The 22276-nt window shown below is 55.4% G+C and overlaps 2 protein-coding genes across 3 annotated transcripts in view; one reads left to right on the forward strand and one right to left on the reverse strand.

The window, feature by feature from the left end:
* RGSL1 (regulator of G protein signaling like 1) overlaps positions 1-7126 on the reverse strand; it is a 17717-nt gene extending 10591 nt beyond the window's left edge. Inside the window, exons 1-10 of the mRNA XM_015635618.2 lie at positions 7114-7126; positions 6381-6463; positions 6044-6118; positions 5187-5316; positions 4267-4371; positions 3870-4031; positions 2791-3731; positions 2236-2298; positions 706-937; positions 4-90 (exon numbers count right to left, since the gene is read on the reverse strand). Coding sequence (XP_015491104.2) covers positions 4-90; positions 706-937; positions 2236-2298; positions 2791-3731; positions 3870-4031; positions 4267-4371; positions 5187-5316; positions 6044-6118; positions 6381-6463; positions 7114-7126 — 1891 coding nt within the window. The remainder of the gene's footprint in view (positions 1-3; positions 91-705; positions 938-2235; positions 2299-2790; positions 3732-3869; positions 4032-4266; positions 4372-5186; positions 5317-6043; positions 6119-6380; positions 6464-7113) is intronic.
* A 3773-nt stretch (positions 7127-10899) lies between these two features.
* GLUL (glutamate-ammonia ligase) lies at positions 10900-20758 on the forward strand. Of its 2 annotated transcripts, none has more exons than XM_015636751.2 (7): positions 10900-10921; positions 15638-15828; positions 17035-17196; positions 17459-17605; positions 18009-18136; positions 18284-18483; positions 19365-20758. In XM_015636751.2, the coding sequence occupies exons 2-7, from the start codon at positions 15663-15665 to the stop codon at positions 19681-19683; spliced, it is 1122 nt and encodes a 373-aa protein (XP_015492237.2). In that variant the 5' UTR covers positions 10900-10921; positions 15638-15662; the 3' UTR covers positions 19684-20758. The 2 variants fall into 2 exon arrangements, with proteins under 2 accessions (XP_015492237.2, XP_015492238.1); XM_015636752.3 differs by lacking the exon at positions 10900-10921 and adding an exon at positions 14469-14567.
* The last annotated feature ends 1518 nt before the right edge of the window (positions 20759-22276 follow it).

A 22276-nucleotide genomic window follows, 5' to 3' on the forward strand; every position in this document is an offset into this window, starting at 1 on the left:
CACCAAATGCTGTATTCAGGAGCTGCAGAAGCTCCTCTTCCTTGCTTGGGCTACCCACATCCTGCACATCTGCCATAATCCTCTGTAATTCTGCATGAGAAAGAGGAGAGGGGACAGATCCCACGTCAATTACCTCTGGTTATGACAGCCCATCAGCACTGCCTCTGAGGGCTGGGTTTTGTTATCTGCCCTTTTCCATGATCTATCCATGACACTGCATTTCTTGGGTAAAACTGAGCTACAGGGGTGCTACAGATGACTGCTGTCACCCTCAGTGCACCACAGGTGCCAAGAAGATTGGTGTCATTCCCAAAATATTGCATGACAGAACAAAGTTGAGGGGTTGCACCTGTAAAACCAGCATGACCAGTCCCAGCATCCTCAGGAGAAGGCCAAAATGTGGAAGTGGGGTGGCAGGAGCCACTGCTGGCTTTGGGCTTCAGTCACTTTGCTGCAGCCTTCATCTGATCCAGGCCAGTGCAGGGATGTGGCATTTGGTGCCCCTGGTACTGGCAGGAGGGAATTTGGCCCTTAGGCCACTTCCAAAGCTTTGGTTACAAATGAAGGGTCCCAGACCCTCTGTACCAACCCACTCCATGATGTCCATCGCCTGTTTGGGGCCCCTGGTCACCACCAGAGCATCAAACATGCTTTACTGGCTTCAGCCAAGGTGAGCCACAGCAGGAATTGGGAACCTCCTCTTACCATCACTGCCCAGGAGCAGCTCCAGCTCTGCCTGGATGGAGCCCCCTCTCTGGAGGTCCCGAGCAGCAAGCAATTGCCAGTGCCTGGAGGAGATCTCCTCCAAGCTCCTGGTGCCATGCAAGGCCTGGCTCAGCTTTAGGGACTGGTTCATCCTCTGGGACAGGTGGAGATGTTTTTCTGTGCCAGCAGCACGGCCTGGCACCTCGGCCTTGGGGACGTCCATCCCTGGAGCCTGAGGCGAGAAGAGAGCAGGCCGATGGCACCCAGCGCCTTCCCCGTCTCCAGAGCTGTGCCCACGTGTTTTACAGCCCCTCAAACCACAAACCTGCCCAGTTTAGATCTCTACTCGAGCTTTAAGCAGTCTGGGAGGAATCTTTATGAGCACAAAGCTCATCTCAGCTGGCTGGGAAGTGGCGGGGATAGGCAGCCAGAGGTAGGCCAGACACGACCTCGCAGCTTTCCTGAAGGGTTCATCATCCTCCAGGAGGGCTGGAAACAACCCTGAAGGTGTCCCCAGCAGCTTCATGTCCTGTTTTGTTGGCTGCTGTCACCAGGGCTGGCCCCAGCTGCTGCCCTGGGAGTGCCTCCCTCATTCCCCCAAAACCCTCCTGTGGGGTTTGCCTCTCCCCACAGACAAACAGCTTGGCCAGCTCGCCAAGCAGCAGCGCTGGAGCTGAGGTTTCTGGCTGAGAGCTGAGAGCTGACACCAAAAATAACCCTGCTAAGCCCCCAGCAGCTCCCCTGGCTCCAGAGCAGGAGGAGTTTGGCTCAGGGGATGGTGCCCACAGCCAGCACGGCCCTGATGCCTGCTGAAGTGCTAATTGCACTCCCAGACCAGCTCTGGCCTCAGAGGGGAGATCTCCTTGTCAAGAGATGCTTAAAAACCTGGGCAGCTAATTAACTTCCCACCAAGAGCAGTTAATGAGTCAGGGTTGGGAGCTGCCAGCTGACTTTTCCAAAATGCCCAGCTCTCACTGGCTGAGACTCTGGGAGCGAGGTCTTTGAGGACATCAAGCCCTGACAGCCTTCTCTTTAACATTCCCAGGATCAGCTGCTGATTTTACATTTCGTTTTGGGAAAACAGTTGTTCTGAAGAACACCATCTGCAGTGAGAAAAATTGCCTGCATGGTTTGTGCAGGTACCAGTGCAGGTGGGATGCTCAGGAGGTTCTGTCTGCAAGGAGGTTTCTGGGTGTAATGCTGGAATTTGGGGGAGGTATTATGGGATTTCTGATGCCAGGAGGAATAATAACCTGGGAAGAATGCTTGTGTGACTCTGATTTCTTGTATCATCCTTTTTGGTGGAAAAAAAAAAGTGGAAAACTTGAGAGTGGTTGAGTCACAGGCTAAAAGGCTGCATGGCCTCTTCCCCCTCTGTGCTGGCTGGGAATATGGTGGGATGCCAGACCACTGGAGCTAATGCTGGGCTTCTCCTCCCTCCCTCTTTCCCTCTCTCTCTCTCTCCAGCTTTTTACATCCCCACTGGAGCCTGCATACCCCCCTGAGGATGCCCCTGTGCATCCCCCTTACCATAAACTGGAGGAACATCCTGTCATCGACGGCCAGAAATTCCTCGTAGAGGCTGCAGAGCACCTGAGGAGGAGCAAAAGGGGATTGTCCCCAGGTAGGGTCACAGTGCTGGTGCCACGGGTGGCTCACAACTTCCCAGGAACAGGCCTGCACATCCAGCTTGGCCCATTGGGGCTGCCCAGAAGGGATGGCCTTCTAAATGGGTTTTACTGGGCTTGTGCTGGAGCCAGTGGTGGATACAAAAGGATGGCAAGTGTCCTGTCATCCCCAGCCCTTGGAATCACCAGCCAGGGTCACCAGAGATATTCAGTGACTGCTCACCCCTGCCCTGCTGCCCAGCAAACCAGTGAGGATGCTCCTCTTCACTGGCCTGGGGCATCTCGGGCACTGCTCCAGTGCAAAGTGACTGTAAGATTTTCCCTTCCTAATCTCTTTTCCTCTTAATTTTCCAAATTCTTCAATTCCTAAGCATTCCCACACAGCCCTCACACCGCCACAGGGGTGCCAATGCCAGCTGTACCTCCCAGCCTGACCTCTGCCAGCACCCCTGTGTACCTTGCAAATCTCCTTCTGGGCTCTGAATATCCAGGGGGAGAATTCTCCACATATCAGATAGTCCCACAGACTCATGAGAGTCCTGGTCTCCAAGGGAAGCTTCTCACTGCTGCTCTCCTCCAGGTAGGTCTTGCAGATCTTTTCCCCAATCAAATGGCGCAGGAAGAAGCTGTTTTCTCTGTTGGAGTCCAGCACCACGGGCAGAAACTCCTCCAGGTCGTGCCACAGGTCCAGGAGATGAGTCTCCACGGGCCTGTTCTGGTGCTGCAGGAAGTCTCTGAAGGGTCGTCCCGCACAGACCTCGGCACTCAGGGCCCAGGGAAGGAAATCCAAGGTATTGACTGGCTTTTTCAGGGATGGCAGCCGGGCAGAGGGAGGCAAGTCAGAGAGGACTTTCTCCTTACAGAGGTCTTCTAGATCCTGCTCTGCACTGGACTGAGGTTTTCCAGGAAATGTTCCTCCCCCTCTGCCTCCAAAGGCAGGATGCTCTGACTGCTGGGGAATCGATCCCAAAGCATCCTCATCCGGACACAATCCCTCAGTGCTCCCAGCTGGCCCTGGCTGCTTCTCTGGTTTCACCCAAAAAGTGTCCATTTTCAATTCTTGGCTGTCTCTCCCCTCCTTGACCAGAGCCCAGATCTCTAATTTGCCTTTTTGGCTGCAGTAGGGCCCTGACACGCCCTGGCTCCTTTTGATGTGCATGGTGTGGAGGGGCTCTGAAAGGCCTGGGGGCTCCTGCCAGCAGGTCTGTGCTAAACGTTCCTGATATTCCTGGAGCAAAGGCTGGCACGATTCCTCTTCCTCCATTCCCATCTTGCAGTGCACAAAGAATTTAGGGAGCCAGTAACTCTGGATCATAGAAAGGGCCTGCTCCTGCATCTTGCTTAGGATCTCCCTCCTGGTGCTGAGGGCCTGGATGTGCCTGGCTTTCGGCAGAGATCCTGAGATGGATGAAGGGAATTACAATGGGGAGATGGCTCCATGTAGGCTGTTCCCCAGTCAAACCAAGCAGCTGATGGCATCCCATCCCCCTGGGAGCATCCAGCCCTCTCTGGAAGGGCAGATCCCCTGTTCCTTACCAAGGATGGTGGTGCAGAGGGTGACGACGCTGGAGCCCTCGCGCAGGTGAGTGGCTCTCAGCCTCTGAAGCAGGGACAAGAACAGGTCCCTCTGACTCCCATCTGACTCATCCAGACCCAGAAGCCTTTCAGTGATGAGCCAGAAGTCGATCAGCTCTTCCCCTACAGATCAGACAAGGGATGGGAGTTGGGAGGAACCCCTGAAAGTCCCGAGGATGGACGAAGCAGAAGGAAAGATCACCTGGATGAACAGAGGGAACACAGCAGAGAAAAGCCACGCTTATGCATCTCCCTCCCAGCTCTGCTGCTGGCTCACCTTCCAAAGCTTTCTCTGGGATCTTACCCATGCCCCCAGCTCTGTGCCAGTGTCCTGCCAGGCAGGACATCCCCTGCTCACCTGCAGTTCCTCGGATGAAGGTGAGGAAGTGCCGCATGCCGTGGCTCCCACTGATGCACCTCTCCAGCAGCCACTGGTCAGCACCGTGCCAGTTCAGGAGCTCTGCTGTGGGACAGAGGGCACAGATGGCACCAGGGGTTGCCTGCCAGATCCCAAGGAAACTCTCCAGCTCCCACCCTGAGAGAGGCTGCTGGAGGGAGACCAGCAAATCACCCTGAACTGGGAGTTTTGGGCAGGCTGTGGGATGTACACGTGGTGTTTACAAGGATAACTCGCTCCTGTCAGGGGCAGCCTGTCCAGCTGTTGTGCTTCTTTTCCTTGCAAATGCCCATCTTTTCTCAAGTTTGGGGCTTGCCCTCAATTTCCTCCAGCTTTGAGTTTTAACCTAACTGGAGAAGCAGCAGCAATATACTGGGGAAAAGCCTTGGTGAATTGCTTCTTTTTCTGAAATGAGAATCAGAAATTCACACTCAGGCATTCCTGCTGCCACAGCTTTTATTCCAGTGGCAGTCCTGGCTGGACTGAGAAGGTTCATTTTAGGGGCAAAGCGAACACGATCCAGACTTGTAGCCAGTCAGACAGACCACAGCCCAGCAACAGCAGCAAACCCAAACCATCAGCACCTCGGTTTCCCGTACCCCCAGGATGCTCTCCAGCCCCTCTCCACCCCTGCACCCCTCGGTAAACCCTGCTAGGCAGGTTACTTAGCGAGCCCTTATTAACATCGTGGAGGAATAAATCCCCTCACATCCCATCGGGACCTGCTGCATCCCTAAAAACGGGATGTGCAACGCCTTTTTAACCCGGAGCAGAGGCACGACCCACTGGGCAGGCAGCGGGCGGTGACAGCCCCGGAGGGAGAGGAAGGCCAGGCGCGGAGGAGAAGCCGATCCGATTTCCTCCGTGCCGCGATGACTCACCTGCTTCCCCCGAGCGAATGAAAGCCAGCAGCTTCTGGCAGAGGACGAGGTGGAGGCACAGGCTGGATTTGCAGAAGTGAGGCAGCCTGTGCTTTTCCAGCCAAGCCAGTAAAGCCTCGGGGCTGGGATCCTGCGTTGCCCGAGGAGAGGATTAGCTGGGAGCAAGGAGCCGGCTCCTGCCTGGCCATCAGGGTGAGTGACAAGTCCCTGCTACAGGGGAAGGAGATGGGGAAGGCGCCCTGTTGCTTTGTGGCGATGAAATCCACCCTGGTGCTGAGGCAGAAGGAGGGGGGGGGATACTCAAGTGACAGCGTCCCCAAAAGCTCTGCCTGCCAAGGTGGGAGCCCCGGCTCTGCACGGCTTCCTTCCTTCCCCTGCCTTCCCAGAGGGGGCATGGAAGCTTCCCGGGAGCTTCCAGAGGAGCAGTTTCCTTTTTGCTTTGGGATCTGAGCGCTGCCGGCGGCGCTGGAGGCTGTGGGGAACGGGGGCGAGCGTGGGGAGGGAGGGCTGAGCCAGCCCCGTGGCCAGCGGGGCTTGGCTCCTGTTGAATTCGGGAGGAAGCCAGGACAAGGGGTTGATGTTTGTGTCCTTCTCTGCCGCCACACATGCTCTCCTTCGCTCCAGCTCTCGCTGTTTATAGATAGACCCCATAAACTGCAGCAGGACTTTAAATGGCTTGTGCTCCGCCCAGGGCTTCAAAGCGAAATGACGCCTGGGTTTGAAATGATCGCCCAGCTGCACGAACAGGAGAGCCAGAGAGGGGCCTTGGCAGTGAGAAACCGGCTCCTTCCCTCCCCTGCCCTGTCCCTTCCTCCCTTTGCCTCCCACTCCTCCCTTCTAACAAGGAAAGTTCTCACCAGGTGGCTCGGGAGCTCTGGCCACAGGTACCACTGGCCCGTGCCACTGATGTAAAGAGGTGTCTGGCCAAAAACCTGGATCAAAACAGAAATGGAGACCCAAAAGAGATGGAGGGTGGCAGAGCAGCCCAGAGCCCAGCTGTTCTAGTTAGTTCCCACTACACAGAAGGGCACAGAATTCCCTTTTAGACCTCCAAGTTGAGATCCTCAAGTTTCCCTCATTTTCCAGCCTGAATGAGGCGTATTCCCAGTTTTCCTGCGGCCTCTAATGCCAGAGAAAGTTGACCTGAGGAGAGCTCTGAAAGGCCCCAGGTTTCATGGTGCAGAGTGGACTTACGGGAAGGTTCAGAAAGGTGTTGAAAAAGTCCACAAAAACATCATCTTGCAGCAGCAGCCCCACGTCCGTGGAGGCGATGGATGCTACAGGGGGAGAAGAAAAAAGTTACCTGGGCTTTGTGTTGGCAACTGGGACATGAGTGTGAGCCAAAGCAGGAGGTTTTTGGGAGGAATCAGCTTTAGGGGATATGTGGTAGGAGTTTGTCCCATGTGCACACAGGAGGGTTTGGAGCTGGGACAGTCTGGGAAATGTGTGTAGGGATGGGTGGCACAGGCTGTTTGGAAAGCACCAGGTTCAGAAGCATGCAGGAGCTGGGAGCTGGAATGGCAAAGGCACGTGGTTCACAGAGGCTGGGCACAAACGTGGTGGCATCCACAGGGCAGGAGAAAGGAGGTGCTGTGGCTGGAGGGCACAAGCTGGGCTCCTCTGCCTCGCCCAGACACTGGGCATAACACAGCTCATCCACCCAAGGCTCAGTGCAAGTGTCAGTGCCCAACCTCCCACCACCCTGTGAAGTTTTATTCATGTCTGAAAGATCTGGATGCAAAGAAGGTGGGCTGGCATCAGTCTGCTGCTGGGTGGATACCCTTGGAAATATCCTCTTCCATGAAGGCACAGCTGTGATAGAGGGAAGACCCTCATTTCAAAGCTTAATACTGCTTTTTCTCCCCACTTTTTCTACTTTTTGGGGTGTTTTTAGAGGGGCTGAAGCCCCCAGCAAAGGGTAACTCACCAGGAGTCATCATGATGGTGCAGTGTTCTGGTGCTGTGTTCCGAAGTGCCACCCTGATTGTGACACACTCGTTTTGGTGACTCCTGGGGGGTTGCAGGGCTCTTGGGGACCACAGGGCCCTCGGGGGCCACAGGGCTCTCAGCAGCTCCCTCCTGCCTGTCCCCCAGCCTGAAGAGGAGAATACTGAGAGAGGATGTGATCAGTGTCTAAAGATGTGTATGTGCCTGAAGAGGGGGTGAACAGAGGACGGAAGCCAGGATGTTCTCAGTGCTGCGAGCAACGGGATGAGCAGAAATTGGGACAGAGGAATTCCCACCTCTGAGGGACCATGAGGAAAAACTTTACTGTGACAGTGACTGAGCGCTGGGATAGGTTGCCCTGAGATGTTCTGGAAACATTTGAGAACCACCTGGGCACAATCCTCAGTACTGAGCTCAGGGGACCCTGCTTGAGCTGAGGTGTTTGGCCAGGTGGTCCCTTCTGACCTTACCCACCCTGTGATTCCGTGAAATGTCACTTTTTAAATCACCAGCCCCACAGACACACTCAGGCAGTCCTGAAATGAAACCCTTCCCCTCTCCCTGCTGGGGAAAACTTCTTGCCTTCAAAGCAGGCTCCTGGAGGCACCTCAGTGCTGGGTGTGCTTGCTGTCAGTCCATCTGCTCTGCTTGGGATGGGAATTTCGCAGAAGACCCCACTGTGCCTGCCCCAAACAAACCCACATTTCTTATCAGCCGTCTTTCTTCAGCAGATCTGGGGCTGAGACCCAACCTTGGAGACCCTCCAGCTGGAAGAGGAGAAGGAGACGGAGGAGAAAAAGAAGGAACCTGTCCTGCAGCAGGAGTGACCCGTTTCCCTGGCAGGAGGAGGAACCTGCTCCCCAGGTGGGTGTTTGATCCTGCTCTTTGTAATGCTGTGGTGCCAGTCCTGGGGCTCTGCACAGGCAGAGAGGGGCAGGACAGTGTCCCACAGTGTCCCACGGTGTCCCCAGGAGCGGGGCCACCACACGAGGTGGCGCTGTCAAATCAGGAATGTGAAGCTGTTCCCAGCAGCAGCAGCAGGGCTCTGCATCCCAGCAAGAGGCTTGGGACAGGGACAGCTCTGAACTGATGGTGGGGTTGGTGCCGGGAACCCCAGTGCTGGCACAACCTCTCAGGGATGTAAAATCACCTTCCTTCAGCCACAGCCCGGCCATATGGGCTGGTCACTGTGCCAAAACCCAGACTGATGTGGGGAAGGGGCAGCTGTGAGCCACAGAACACCTCCTCATCCCAGTGGTGCCAGGTGGAGCTGGGGGAAGGAGCTATGGAAGACCCTGGGGAGGAGCTCGGATCACAGATCCATAAAGATTTATGCTGCTGAGCCCCAGAGATGCGAGGAGGGGTTAGGAATGAACTAGAATGGTGGCTGTCTCACAACTAAAAGACTCAAAGGTTCTCAGAGAAAGGTCAAAACTTAGAAAAAACCCACACATTTTCCAGTTTGCAACTGAGCAGATGCCCAGTAGGATCCTCAGAGGCTGGGGTGGCTCCTTGGGTGCTCATTCAGCTCTGGACTGACCTCAGTGGGACTGTGATGGCTTCTGCCAGGAAAAAATTAAGGTTGTGAGCAGGAATTAGCCAAATGGTCACTGTGAGAGGGCACAGGGCCATTTCCACAGAGTTTTCTCCCCAACAGGTCTGGCAGGATGGAGCTGCAGCTTCCCAGGTTTTCCCAGGGCACATTGTCTCCTCACAAGGGGAGCTCACATCAGCTGGGTGGAAAAACCAGAAAAGATTTGAAAAAAAGAGGTGGGCACAAGAGCACAGCCCAGATTTAGAAGGGAGCTCGGAGTGGCTGGACTCCACTAAAAGATAAGGGCAGGCTTGCAACACCAAATACGTCAGGAGGGTTTCACTCCCCCTCTGCCCCAGCCCGAATCACCCACATCCCCTGTCCCTGGAGAGGGGAACAGCCCTCCCTTGGCAGCCCCGAGGTGACAAGTGGCAGAACCTCACGTTCCTAGGGTGGCAGAGGGGATGGAGCTGGGATTTTTCTTCTTGCTCAACATCAGCTGGCACTGCTCCCCCACGGTGCCAAAGTCCAAGGCTGCCCAAACACGATGTCAGCCTCACTGCCTGTGGTCACTGGCCACTCACAGCCTCCCCCAGCAGCCCAGCCTGTCCCTTTTGGTGCCATCAGGAGAGTGGTGGCTGTTTCCCACACACCCCCAACATCTCAGCGTTGCTTCTGGTTCTGGGTGATGATCTGGAGACCCAGAAATCTGGGGAACTCCAGCCTGAGTGCACAAACCTGCATAAATATTATATCCCCACCATGAGCTTTTGGGGGAAGATTTGGGATTTTTTTCCCCTTGTACAGCTTCATCCTGTTTTCAAAGAAACAGTTTATAGGACATTAGGCCCACGGCTCCTTAGAACTGGAGTTGCCCAAGTCCTGAGGAATTCCAGTTCAGCCTTAAATATTAACTCCTTCCTTAACATATGACAATTCTTTTTCATGTGTGATTTCTATTCTCCTGAGTGCATAAGATCTGTTTTGCTCAGCAAGGGCACCACTGGTGCTTCCTTTGGGAGTATTTTTGAGCCTGTTGCCATTAGTCTGTGGTTTCCTTGCTTGGGACTGTCCCTTACACCTGACAGCCCCTGTGGCAGGCTCTGCCTTCGCTTGTGTCCCCTCCAGCTGAAGCAGAGCCACTGGTGTAACCTTACCCGAGCCTCTGGGGCTGTTGACTTCAGCAGCCTGGGTTAAGTACGTGTTGTGGCAGGACAGGGACCTAATTCAGCCACAAGGGAGGGACATGGGCAGTGGCACTTTGCTGTTACCTTTTATAATTTACAATGTCGGGCCCGGATTCACCACTTAATCCTCTCAGGGCAGCGGTTTGAGGATTTCTGTACTCTCACTTACAGAGCTGTGCGTTGTGTTAGGCTGAAATTAATGTGCCAGCCACAGCTAACACAGCCCCAACCTGGCTGGGAGTGCTTTTATCAGTGTGAACAATTAAAAAAAAAGAAAAAAAAATAGAGAGAGAATGGGGAGGAAAAAAAATCGCAATAAAAACAACCCTGCCAATGCACAGTGTGACCAATTTCCAACTGCGGGGAAAGGCATGTGCTGAGCGCTCCCTGGGATATTCTCCACCCTTGTACAGAACGAACCGAGCCAAGCAATTTCTAGGTCTCAAATCCCGCCTGCCCCTGACGTTCTCATCTTCCAGCTTCCCCCCGGGCCGCTGTTGAAGGCGAGCACGTGCTCGGGGAAGGCGCTGGGTCCCCGGGCAGGGTCTGTGGAGCACAGCAGGTAGGGGCTGCCTGCCGGGAATGTCTCTGGGTCTGGGCAAGGGGCTGCTGGGGCATGGAGCAGAGCCTGGGATCCTGGGAGGGGTGGCAAGGGGGGGGCAGGCAGCCAGGTGGCTCAGAAAGGGGTGGGGAGGGAGGTGGCAGCACCCAAGGTCCCTCTTCCCTCTGTGCATCCTGGCACGTGGCCCGGGGAGCCGAGTGGGGAGGGAGGGTTTTGGTTTTTTTCTCACTTTGCATGCACCTCTTGCTTATTAATTTGCTTTCCTAAACTGCCCTTTAGCACAGCCCAGGTGATCTGCTCTGGAAAGCTGAAAGCCCTCTGGCCACCAGCCCGCGGCCACCCTTGACCCTGGCAGCATCTTCAAAGGGAGCATGGGCCTGCTGCGGAGCGTGCAATGTTTGCTCACAGCCAGAGCCAGCAGCTACTGCCTGCCTGCCTTGGGGGGTTTCGTCAGCCCCCTGAAACGCTCCAGGGGAGACCGGTCGGCCACTGCTGCTTGCACAAGGTCAGTCCCCCAGTGCACTCATCCCCTGTCCTCGGTCACTCCTGAGCTCAGCGCTTGCTCTCGGGTGTTGGGTTGATTTTTCCAGCCCTCCTGTTGCTGGTGGTGGTGGGTGAAAGCTGGGAGCGCCTCGGGAGCCCACCTGCCGTGGGTGCAAGCTGTGTCCAGGGGTGGGCAGAGATGGGGGTGATGCAACATCAGGACAGCCAGCCCCTGGCTGATGTTACCTGGCTGCAGTTCAGTTCCTCCTGCAGGACCTGCCAGCCCAAAGCACTGCCCTGGATGCAAGTGGTATAGCTCAATTTAGGAATGTCTTGATTGTCGAGCATGGGGAGAGGAGAGATGCTGAAGATGTTCCTGCTTATTGCAGGGGGTTGGACTTGATGACCTTTAGGTCCCTTCCAAACCAAACCAATGCATTCTGTGATTCCATGATGTCATGCTCATCCCTCTTCCCTCCCAGCTGTGCCACTGCTGGAGGCTGGGGCATTTTGGGTGTGTCCAGCCTCCCCCTGGGACCTAACCATCACAGCAAAATGGGCAACTCCTCCTCCTCCTCCTCCTCCTTGTGTGACATCTCCGTTGGAAAAAAAAAAAACAACAAACCAAAACATTCCTTTCTACTTCTGAATTTTTCTTTAGGTCCTCCTCCTCCTCCTCCTTGTGTGACATCTCCGTTGGAAAAAAAAAAAACAACAAACCAAAACATTCCTTTCTACTTCTGAATTTTTCTTTAGGGCTGGTGAAAACCCAACAGGTACCTGGGCTTAGCAGTCCGGGTGTGCAATGTGTTGGGCTTGAGATTCCAGGATCTCAAGGTGAGGTGGCATCCTTGGAGATGGCCCCAGGGTGCTGGGAAAGTCCCAGAACTGCAGGAGCAAAGCCCTCAGCCACCTGCCCCATGGCCTGAGACAGTGGGAAATTTCATATCCCGTCTATTTAATCCTCAATTTGGCACCCTCCTCTTTCCCCCCACACAATGGTGTGATATTTCTGCATTTTAAGGCATTCCCAAATGAAGGACAGGGATGGAGAGGGGCACACCACAAAGGATGGGTCACAACAGCAAGGCACAGTGGAGAGGGAAGCCCTGATCCTTTACTGCCTGGCTGCTGGCTGGAGCTGGAAAAGGGCAGGAATGTCTCTTACTACCTGAGAGAAACTCATCCTGATCCCCAAACCTTCCCTGGGGAGCGCAGGGACCCGGCTGTGCCCTGTCCCTGAGGGTTTGCTCTGCTGCCTTGGAGGCAGGAGGCTGCAAAGTCCAGCCTGCCCGACCCTCATAACTCACCATCCACTTCCCAACCTTGGCACTGCTCTCAGGATATCAAACTGTGCCAATAAAGGTGTTCCCACGAATTAATAGGAGGAAGAAGGAAAAAGCTGTGCCAGTTGGGACTCGCCCCTGGAAGGGGACATTGTCTCACCCTCTGACTGCACGTGTGGCCCTTTGAAGGTGGATTTCAATCCACCCGTGGGTTGTGTCACCTGTTGGCACCGAGCCCTCCCCAGTTCCCCGAGGAGGGTTTTGTTGGAGACACCGAGGGTCACTGGAGCACGCAGCTGGGCCAAAGAACAGCCTGAGCAGGCTTTCCCGGGGAAAAAAAAAATAGTAACAAAAAAATAAAGGAAAAAAGGCCAGGCTGGAAGGGGAGGAGGAGAAGAAAGGCAGGCTGTAAACAAGCTGGGTGAGCCCAGAGAGGAGGCCGGGGAACGCTTCCCGGGAGAGGGCGCTGGGTCCGCGGCTGCCGCTTCTCCGCTGGCTCGTAAACAACTTGTGCAGGGCGAGCACTGGGGCTTGGCCATGAGCCCAAACCCCAAACCCTGCCGGGGCTGGCAGCTCCATCCTCCCACCTCCTCCTTGTCTCTCCAAGGCTGGGGGAGTTGATTTTTGGGATGGAGGGATGATGTTTACATTGCCAAGCTGCCTTCAGGGCTGGCCAGCCCCGAGGCTCGCACGGCACGGGGGTCACCCCGCTGCTTCCACTTGTCAACATCTGGGCTCGTTCGCAGCCAGAGGTGGACAGAGTTACTGGGAAATTAGCAGGTAGCAGGCGTAATTCCAGGAATTTGGAGCTATCGGAGCTCTCAGCGTCCCGATTAAAGAAACACTCACTAGGGAAGAGGGCTGGACGCTGCTTTACGTTGACAACTCCCCTTTATGGGAGCTATTTTGGGCACCAGCCTCTGCTCTGCTTCCTTTTGCTTCAGCTGAGCTGTTAGATTTGGGTGACCACAGCTGAACTTGGGCTGAACGTGAGTTCCTGAGCTCATTTCCGTGGGTAAAACACCACGTTTGTTTTTTTGTGTTGGAACCGCGGCTCTGTGCACAGGGTGCAGGAGCTGGGGTGCTGGCAAGGAGGCGCTTTCTGGGGCGCTGTTGCAATGCTCGGTGGCTCTGCCTTGCCCAAGCAATTCCAGGAGGAGAAAAGCACCTGAAAATCACCTTGTTCTGGGAAGCCTCAGGGGATTGCCGCACACTGGTGGCTGCTCCAAGGTGCTGCGGGTGAGGAATTAGCTGAGCTGTCCCCGCAGGGAGGGTGGGGATCTGGCTCTTGAGATGGGCCATAAATCAAAGCGTGGTTTTTGGCCAGCACTTCCCCCTCCTCCCGCCTGAAGATCCGTCTCTCCCTGGCCATTTTCCCTCTGGATTCTGCCTGTACAGTGGCTGTGTCCGCGCTAGGGTGGCTGTGACGGCCGGGAGGCTCCAGCTTCTCGAGGAACAGCAGTTCGGTGCCATCTCCCCGAGGCTGGCATGGGGCAGAGCAGGATCCTGTGGCTCCGTGGCAGGCGTGTGGGTGGCGTGTGCTCGGCCTGGGACCTGCGTGTGCCCCCAGGGTGTGCACACACACGGCTGGCAGCTCCGGCTGCCCCTTGCATCCGGGCTGGGACTTGCACGGGGTTGCAGGAGATGGGACAAGCGAGCTGGAAAAATACTGGGCACTGCCTGCGTTTTGCTGGGTGCCGAGTGGGTGCTGCCATGGTGGGGCCGGGGGATTTCTCCTCCCTCCAGTGACACTGAGCGATCCTGCTCCTTGCAGCGAGGCTCTGCAAATCCAGGTGCTGGAGGCTGTGAGCTGCTCCAAGGAGGAGAAACCGGGCACCGAGGCTCTTTTCCCCCTCCCAAGAGTGAACACCAAGCCAAAGCCTCGCTGGAGCCCCGGTGCCTGCCCCTGTCCCCGGGGCGGCCGGTCCCCATCCCTGCGAGCTGTGCCAAGGCAGCCGCTCATGTAAACGCTGCGGAAAGCGCTGGATCCGCTCCCGCCTGCCCAGCGACGAGGGCTTGCTTTTCCGGTCACTTCAAAACACCCAAAACCCACCCAAACCCTCCGCTTTCTGCCCCCTCTTTCCTCAGTTTTCCGCACCCACCCACCCCCTCCAAGCCGGGGCGAAGCGGCAGCGCTCCCCTCTCTGCCGGGGGCGGCCGGGCCGCGATGCCGCCGGAGCGGGCGGAGGAGGAGGAGGAGGAGGAAGGAGGAGGGAGGCGGGGTGGTGGCCCTGTCCCCCCTCCCGGGTCCCCCCCGTCCCGCCCCGCTGCCCAATCCGTGCGGCGGGGCCGGCGCTGCTCCGCCATAAAGGGGCGGCGGGCGCGGCCCCGGGAGCCGAGCGTGGGAGCCCCGCGCCCGCCCGCAGCCACCGCCGAGCCCAGGTACCGGCCCGGGGGGACACGGGGACAGGGGGGTGCCGCTGCCCAACACCCGCCGCAACCCCTCCGTGCACGGCAGGGCAGGGGAGGCGGCCCCGGCGGCCAGACCTTCCAAGGGAAAATTCCTCCTTTTGGGGGAAGGGGAGGTGGGAGGAAGTGGCAGCTTGAGTTTTGCTGTCGAAAACATTCCCTTTGCAGTTTTTGTGGGTGGTTTGTTTTTTTCTTCTTTCACCTCCCCCCCCACCCCTTCAGCTGCTCCCTGCAGCGCTGGGACTCGGTCGCAGGCGTGGGGGATGCTCCTGGCAGGGCAGCGCGGCGGTGGGAGCCGCAGCGGGGTGGGCTGGGGGCGGCTCATCCCGAGCCCCCCGCCCCCCGCCGGCGAACGAGATGTTGGAGCGACTTCCCGAGTCAGTCGGCATTTCCACACTGTTGGCATTTCCCAGCTCCCTGGAAAACACGCGCGGAGCCCGGTGCTGTGGGTCGGACGCGAGTGGGCTGGCTGGCGCTGGGAGCCCGGCTCCCGGGGCTCTGGGGATGCTGCAGCTCGCACCCACTGCTCCTAGAGCCACTCCGGCCCATGCTGCCTCCCCATCGCTGCCTGGGGTGCTGCCTGTTGCTTTTCCTGCTGCCCTGGGACCGGGCTTGGATAGCCTCGGCCGGGCTGAGAAGGCAGCTGGGGCAGAAAAACCCTCCTCGATGATGCAGATTTATTAAAAAAGCCCCATCTAAGCTTTCCTTGCATTAGCCTCGCTCTGGAGCGGAGCGTGGAGGTGAAAAGTTCACGTGGGGCTAAGGAGCCCCTTGGAAGTCTATTGCTCTGGTTTATTAGCAGGGGTTTGGGTATTAATGGGACTCTTTTGAAGGGATTCTGGAGCAGGGCTTTCCTGGCTGCCGGCATCTGCTGTGTGTTCTCCCTGAGGAATGACAGGGAACCGCTGGAGATGGCAGCCAGCCCTGTGGCCGAGCTGTCCCGTGCTCCTCCCTGGCCTTGGGGTGGGGAGGGGGGGGGCTGAAAAATGTGGCAACGCAGGAAAGGGCTCACAGCAGGGTCTGTTTGTGCTTTCCCCCTGCAGGAACCCCCTCGTCAGGACCGCAGCCATGGCCACCTCAGCGAGCTCCCACCTGAGCAAAGCCATCAAGCACATGTACATGAAGCTGCCGCAGGGGGAGAAGGTCCAGGCCATGTACATCTGGATCGACGGCACTGGGGAGCACCTCCGCTGCAAAACCCGCACGCTGGACCACGAGCCCAAGAGCCTGGAAGGTGAGAGGGCAGGTGCAGCACTCGTAGCCCCTCACTGGGTGGAGGAAGGATGCCTTTTCTCTCCTCCCGTGGCAGAAGGATGGCTTTTGGGGATGACATTCCTCCTCGCGCCCTTCCAGTTACCTCTTCCCCCAGATACTGCAGGGGAGCGTTCCCAGCTCTCCAGATGTGGAGTTTCAGGGAGTTTCAGGGCTGGGAGCCCGTCCTTGCTGCTGTCCCCGCTGTGGAGGGGCTGTTGGCAGGGGCTGGGGGCTGTTGGCAGGGGCTCGGCTGCCCATTGACTCTCGAGTACTCGTTTTGGCCGGAAGTAGTTTGGCAGAAGAAAGTGCAGGGGAAAGAATGGAGCTATCCGGTGTAATTAAGAGCTTGTGTCCCTCAGAACAAACAGTCCCAGCTTACACAATAATAGCATTAGGATTTTCCCCAGGTTGCCATGGAGCTGGCTGGAGACAGTTATGAAATGAAAATACTGTGTGTGACTGAGCAGAATTATCTTTTTTTCTTTCCTTTTTTTTTTTTTTTTTTTCTCCTCCTTCTTCTTCTTCTTTCCCCTCTCTCCTTTCCCCCTTTTCCCTCTGAGGGAGTGGTTGGCACAGCTCCTTGGAAATCTTTGTGCTTCCCATCCTCCCTCTTTCCCCCTGGGATATGGAGGAGATAACATTGCCCGGGTGGAGTTGTGGGTTTTGACCTGGAGGGCAGTGCTCAGGATGGAGGGGTGGGCGAGGGGCCACACTCTCCTTCCAGAGGAGATTCCACCTCTCTTCCTCAGGCCTTCTAGCATGATTGAGGGTATTCCATGGCTCCCCTCATTCCCACAGCTGGGAGATGGCTCATGGTCTGCCCTCTCCTAGCCAAGGGGACCGGCTGCTTTGCTCATCCTTGTGGTTGTTGTGACATGGGAAATGTCCTCAGTGCTACTCTGTTCACTCGGGCTTGGCCAGCGGCCCAGCAACTTGTTATTTCCCAGGGTGGCTGGGGAGTTGCACTCCTGTGGCTTTTTGCTTGTTTTGGGTTTTTTTGGGGGGGTTTTTTTTGTTTTTTTGTTTTTTTTTTTGCTTCTCCCACTTGGAACAAAATCAGCTGAGCTGGGACTAAACCTATTCCCTATGACCATCTTCACCTCTGTCTTACTAGAGGGTGGCAGGGAGCCCATCCTGGGGACCAGGGACCCTGGATCACTGTGGCTGGTTCCTCTCTTTGCTCCAGATCTCCCTGAGTGGAATTTCGATGGCTCCAGCACCTACCAGTCCGAAGGCTCCAACAGTGACATGTACCTGCGACCTGCTGCCATGTTCCGGGACCCTTTCCGCAAGGACCCCAATAAACTCGTTCTCTGCGAGGTCTTCAAATACAACCGCCAGTCTGCAGGTGAATGAAAGGACCTTCTCCCTTCTCCTGGTGGAGGTGGTGTTCCCGGGAAGGGGAATGGGAGACCTGCCCGAGTGCTGTCTGTGCCCTTAGCATGACACAGAAATAACCCCTGCCTTGAAAGGACAGGGCAAAGGAAGTGCTGGTGATGGACAAAGGGCTGGGCTTGGGATTCTTCAACGCTGCTGGGACTCAAACTGTAAAATAAGTGGAAGTGGGGAGTGGAGGTGCTCATGAGCCTCGTGTCGCTTTTCCGTTCCAGAGTCAAATCTCCGGCACACCTGCAGGAGGATTATGGACATGGTGTCCAACCAGCACCCCTGGTTTGGGATGGAGCAGGAGTACACTCTCCTGGGGACAGATGGACATCCATTTGGCTGGCCTTCCAATGGCTTCCCTGGACCCCAAGGTAATCTTTTGGGAGCCTGGACCAAGTCAGGAGTGTTTGAACTGAAATCTGTGTGGCACAGCTTGAGCTGAGGGATCCAAGGTGTTCCTAGAACCGAAGGTGGACGGTAGAAAGCGGGAGATTGCCAAAAACCAACCACGAGATTAAATTTGTTGCAGAAAGGCTGAGGTGGGGATTGGCCACCTCCAAATTTGCTGCTTGGTTTGTTGGTCTGCAGGGGACTTAAACTCAGGGGGAGACTTAAACTCAGGGGGAACTTGCTCTCCGTCAGCATTCTACCCTGCAAGTTCTTCCACGAAAAGCAGATCTTGGGGCGTTTGAAGAGTTCTCTGTGCGTGCTGGTTCTTCATGGAATGTCAGCGTTCTTCCCTGTGGAGGCTGATGTTCCCCTGTGCTGTTGCAGGTCCCTATTACTGCGGTGTAGGGGCGGACAAAGCCTATGGCAGGGACATTGTGGAGGCCCACTACCGAGCGTGCCTCTATGCCGGCGTGAAAATCGGAGGAACCAACGCAGAAGTGATGCCAGCCCAGGTAAAACCGTTCTAAGACGCCTCATGGAGCGAGAGAGTGGCGTGGAAAAAGCCCCAGGCAGTGGGAGCTGTGTGGCTGTGCCCAGCATCAGGGGGTGGGAGGTGCCTGTCTCCACCCCACTGAGCCCGTGACGCCTCCTCCTTGCAGTGGGAGTTCCAGGTGGGACCATGCGAAGGGATTGAGATGGGGGATCACCTCTGGATCGCGCGCTTCATCCTGCACCGGGTGTGCGAGGACTTCGGGGTCGTGGTGTCCTTCGATCCCAAACCCATCCCTGGGAACTGGAACGGTGCTGGCTGCCACACCAACTTCAGCACCAAGAGCATGAGGGAAGAAGGAGGTCTCAAGTAAGTGTTTGGGTTCTTTACTGGGCTGCAGGATTTTGCAGCACTTTGGATGACACGGGACTTGTTGCTCTGGTGCTTGGCGTGACATCCCAGTCTTCTGGATGGGTTTTTTTTTTTGTGGTTGTTTTGTTTTTGTGGTTTCTGTTTTTCTTAATATGTATTTTTTTTTATAATGATACATTCTCATCTTGATGCTTGGTGGGCAATTCAGCCAGAAGTACAGCTCCAGCAGTACTGGTGGAAGTACAGGATGCAGCTATCCCTAACAGCTCCTGACTTCCCAGTGCTGGGAACAAACAAACAAACTCAGCACCAGGCTTTTTAAATTATATTTTTATAGCCATGATGAAAGAGAAAAACCATTCGCTTCATCTGGGCAAGGCTGCCGTGTTTTCTTAAAAGATGAACATCCTAAAGGTGCAAACTGAGAGATCCTGCATGGGACTGCTGTGCTGAGTGCACTGGAGCTGTGTGGGGGGATCCATCCCTCAGGCAGCTCTGTTTTCTTGCCTTGACCTTAGTGATGCCCTGACATAACAGGACAGCCCATGACTCTGAGAGCTTCATGAACTCCAGTGTTGAGAGCTCTCCCCTCCCAGAGCGGGTGGAAGCGGGAAGTTTTAACTGGTGGTGTCTCACAGACGGCACTCCTTAGGGAGCCTGTGGGATTTGGCCACGGGGACCCTTTTTCTGGGTCAGCAGCAGGAGTGGAGAGACACCCTGTGTTGGGATGAGCAGCCGAGCGGGTTGTGGGGCACAAGGCATCGTCACAAAGTGGCTTGGGGACGGCGATGAATCTTGTCATCACCTCGACACGACAGAGGGGCTCAGCTCGTGCCGTGCCTCACTGTGCCGTCCCCTGTCCCCCCCTCCCTCCACAGGCACATCGAGGAGGCCATCGAGAAGCTGAGCAAGCGCCACCAGTACCACATCCGTGCCTACGACCCCAAGGGGGGGCTGGACAATGCCCGGCGCCTGACCGGCTTCCACGAGACGTCCAACATCAACGAGTTCTCGGCCGGCGTGGCCAACCGCGGCGCCAGCATCCGCATCCCGCGCAACGTGGGCCACGAGAAGAAGGGCTACTTCGAGGACCGCCGGCCCTCTGCCAACTGTGACCCCTACGCTGTGACAGAGGCCCTGGTCCGCACGTGTCTCCTCAACGAAACCGGGGATGAGCCTTTTGAGTACAAGAACTAAGCGGACTGCGCCCCGCGGACACCGCCTCCCCCCGCGCTCCCCGCGCCCCTAAACTTCCCTTCTAGATGTAATCCCGAGGGTACAAGATAACATGTTTCGTGTCTCAGTAACTCTTGTTGTCTTGAGGTGGGGAGGAGGGCAGGTTTAGTTTTATCCGTGTCTGTTTGTCGTTGACTCTTCAGAAGATGAGAGGAGGACGGGGTTTTAGAGAACTTTTAACCACTGTTTTATTTTTCTTGTCTAATTCATGTGTACATCCGATGGGATCCAGTGGCTTCCAGGGACAGACTGCACACGCAGAAAGCCTGTAGGAGAGGAGAAAGCTTAAAACAGAGCCAGATTTGGGGGGCCAGCCCCGCTGCTGGCTCTCTGCAGACTGATGGTTCTCTAAGGTTGGTGCCTCTCTGTGGAGAAGGGAAGATGGGAGCTGTGGCGATGGGAGCTGTGCGTGTGCTCCTGCCTGTGTTGGGGACATGACGGGGACATCGTCGCCCTCCGGCCACTCTGAGGTTTCTGGGAATCTTCTGGCATTGAGCTCAGCGTAGGAGCATTGAGGAGAACTCTTGGTTCTGTCACTGGAAGTCAACCGATCTCTGGCTCATAACACAGAGTGAAGTAGTATTTTTCTATTTAAATATAAAAACAGCAAAAAAAAAAAAAAAAATTCTATATGAAAGTGTTTTTTTCTTGAAGAGATGACGTTCCTCATCCAGCCGGAGCGGGCTGAGCTCTTGCGGATGCTGTCGGAGGCCTCCAGGTGGGACTGAGGGTGAGCTTGGAGGGAGACTCGGATGAGATTTGTTCCAGCATGGAGTGGAGCTTGCAGGAGGGGGTTCCCAGAGCAGGAAGCCTGCACAGAAGCATTTGTCACTGTGACTCGGGTGGCCGTGACGCGCTCAGAGCGGGAGGAAGGTGTCCTGAACCAAGAGTTGACTGGTCAACAACGTTCCGGACAGAGCCGTGCCTGTGTCACCTGTCCAGCAGGGCTAGCATGTCACTAAAGCAGGGCTTTTGATAAAGGTTTAAAACAAAACAAAAAAAAAAAAACAAAACAGAAAAAAAAAAGGAAAAAAAAGAGAAGTTTTAGACATTTTTTTTTTTTCATAATGATCTTAGTTTCTCCGACTGAATGGTTTTACAGAGACCGCTGATGCCACTGTTGTGTCCTGGCTCTCATCCAGCCAGGATGGGGGCAAGGAGAAGGGAAGGGAGAGGCCACCTTGACCTGTCCCTCCCAGCCACCCCTGGCACTCCCAGCTCCTGCTGGGGCTGGGGTGGGGTTCAAACGTTCCGGGATTTTACACTTGGGTATCTTAGATGGTGCCAGTTTTATTCCGTTGCATTTGGACTTCTTCCGAATAGTTTGGTTGGTTTTTTTTTTTTGGTTGGTTTTTTTTTTTTTTTTTGTAATAAAAAAAGAAAAAAAGAACAAAACCTTCAATCTGACCTCTGCAGCCTCTTTTTGTGCGTGTGTTGCCTTCACCATTTGAAAGGATTTTGACTATGATAGCGGGTAGATGTGGCTTTTCATTTGTGAGGTTTTTTTGAGGGGGAGGCAGGGGTCTTTCCACCCAGAAAATGGGAATTTGTCAGCAGCAGTGCTTGGTTCTGTGGTGAAGGATGGTCCAGCTCTGGCTTGAATGGGATTTTTTTTTGGGATGGGAAAGGGCCTGGGATTGTGAGTGTCCATAGGGAGGATCATGGGGTTGGCACAGATGTTTGTGCATTTCCCAGCCTCCTCCTCACAAGTTCTGTGGGATATAGAAATCCTACAGAAAACAAAACTCCAGAAAACTTAATTTAAAAGGGAGCTTTGTGGAAGAAGCAGCTTTCCCACTCTTCCTAAGAAAGAAAATGAGAGAGAAATGAGAAAATGCTGCTCGTCCACCTTTGGCATAAACCCAGTCATTTGGGAAAACAACCAAGGCAGTAGAAATGTGTCACTTTGCTCCCCTGGTCCTTTATTTAGCTTGTGGTGCCATTCCCCAGCCGCTTCCTTCAGGAGAGGATGCTTTAACCACTCCCACCTTTAAATAACTGCACCTGAGCATCCTGCTGGGTTGATGAGGCCATTCCTGCTATCACGTATTTTTTTTATGGGCCAGCTGTTTTCCTGCATCTCCCTTCTGGGGAACACAGCACAGTCCCAAAATTCCCCTGTCCCTGTGCCCTGGTGGGGTGGGGTGTGTCTGGAACAGAGGCAAAGTGAACACCTTTCCTTTCCTCCCATCCTGACACGGCCAAAAAGGACTTGGGAGCTGCAGCCAAAACAAATCCAGGCTGCTCTGGGATAACTCAGGAGCCCAGAAATCTTGAAGTTTTGTTCTGATCTGGGCTCAGGGGCCAGGCAGCTGCTGTTTCTTATGCCTTCCAAGGAAATGTTACAGTGGAAAGAATCAGATTACACCTGAATTAGGTGGCCAAGCCATTGGCACAGAAGGAGGGAAAAGACATGGTTTGGTTTTCTCTTTGTTTCTCTTAAAGATCCTGCACCTCCAAACCCTGTGAATCATTGAAGCTGAATCTCCCTCCAGAGAGCCTTTCCTCCTGGGGAACAAAAAATTGGGAAAAGGAGGGACATGGCTCAGTTTTG

Source organism: Parus major, chromosome 8 (genome assembly GCF_001522545.3).
Source record: "Parus major isolate Abel chromosome 8, Parus_major1.1, whole genome shotgun sequence".
In the NCBI taxonomy this organism is placed as follows: Eukaryota; Metazoa; Chordata; class Aves; order Passeriformes; family Paridae; genus Parus; species Parus major.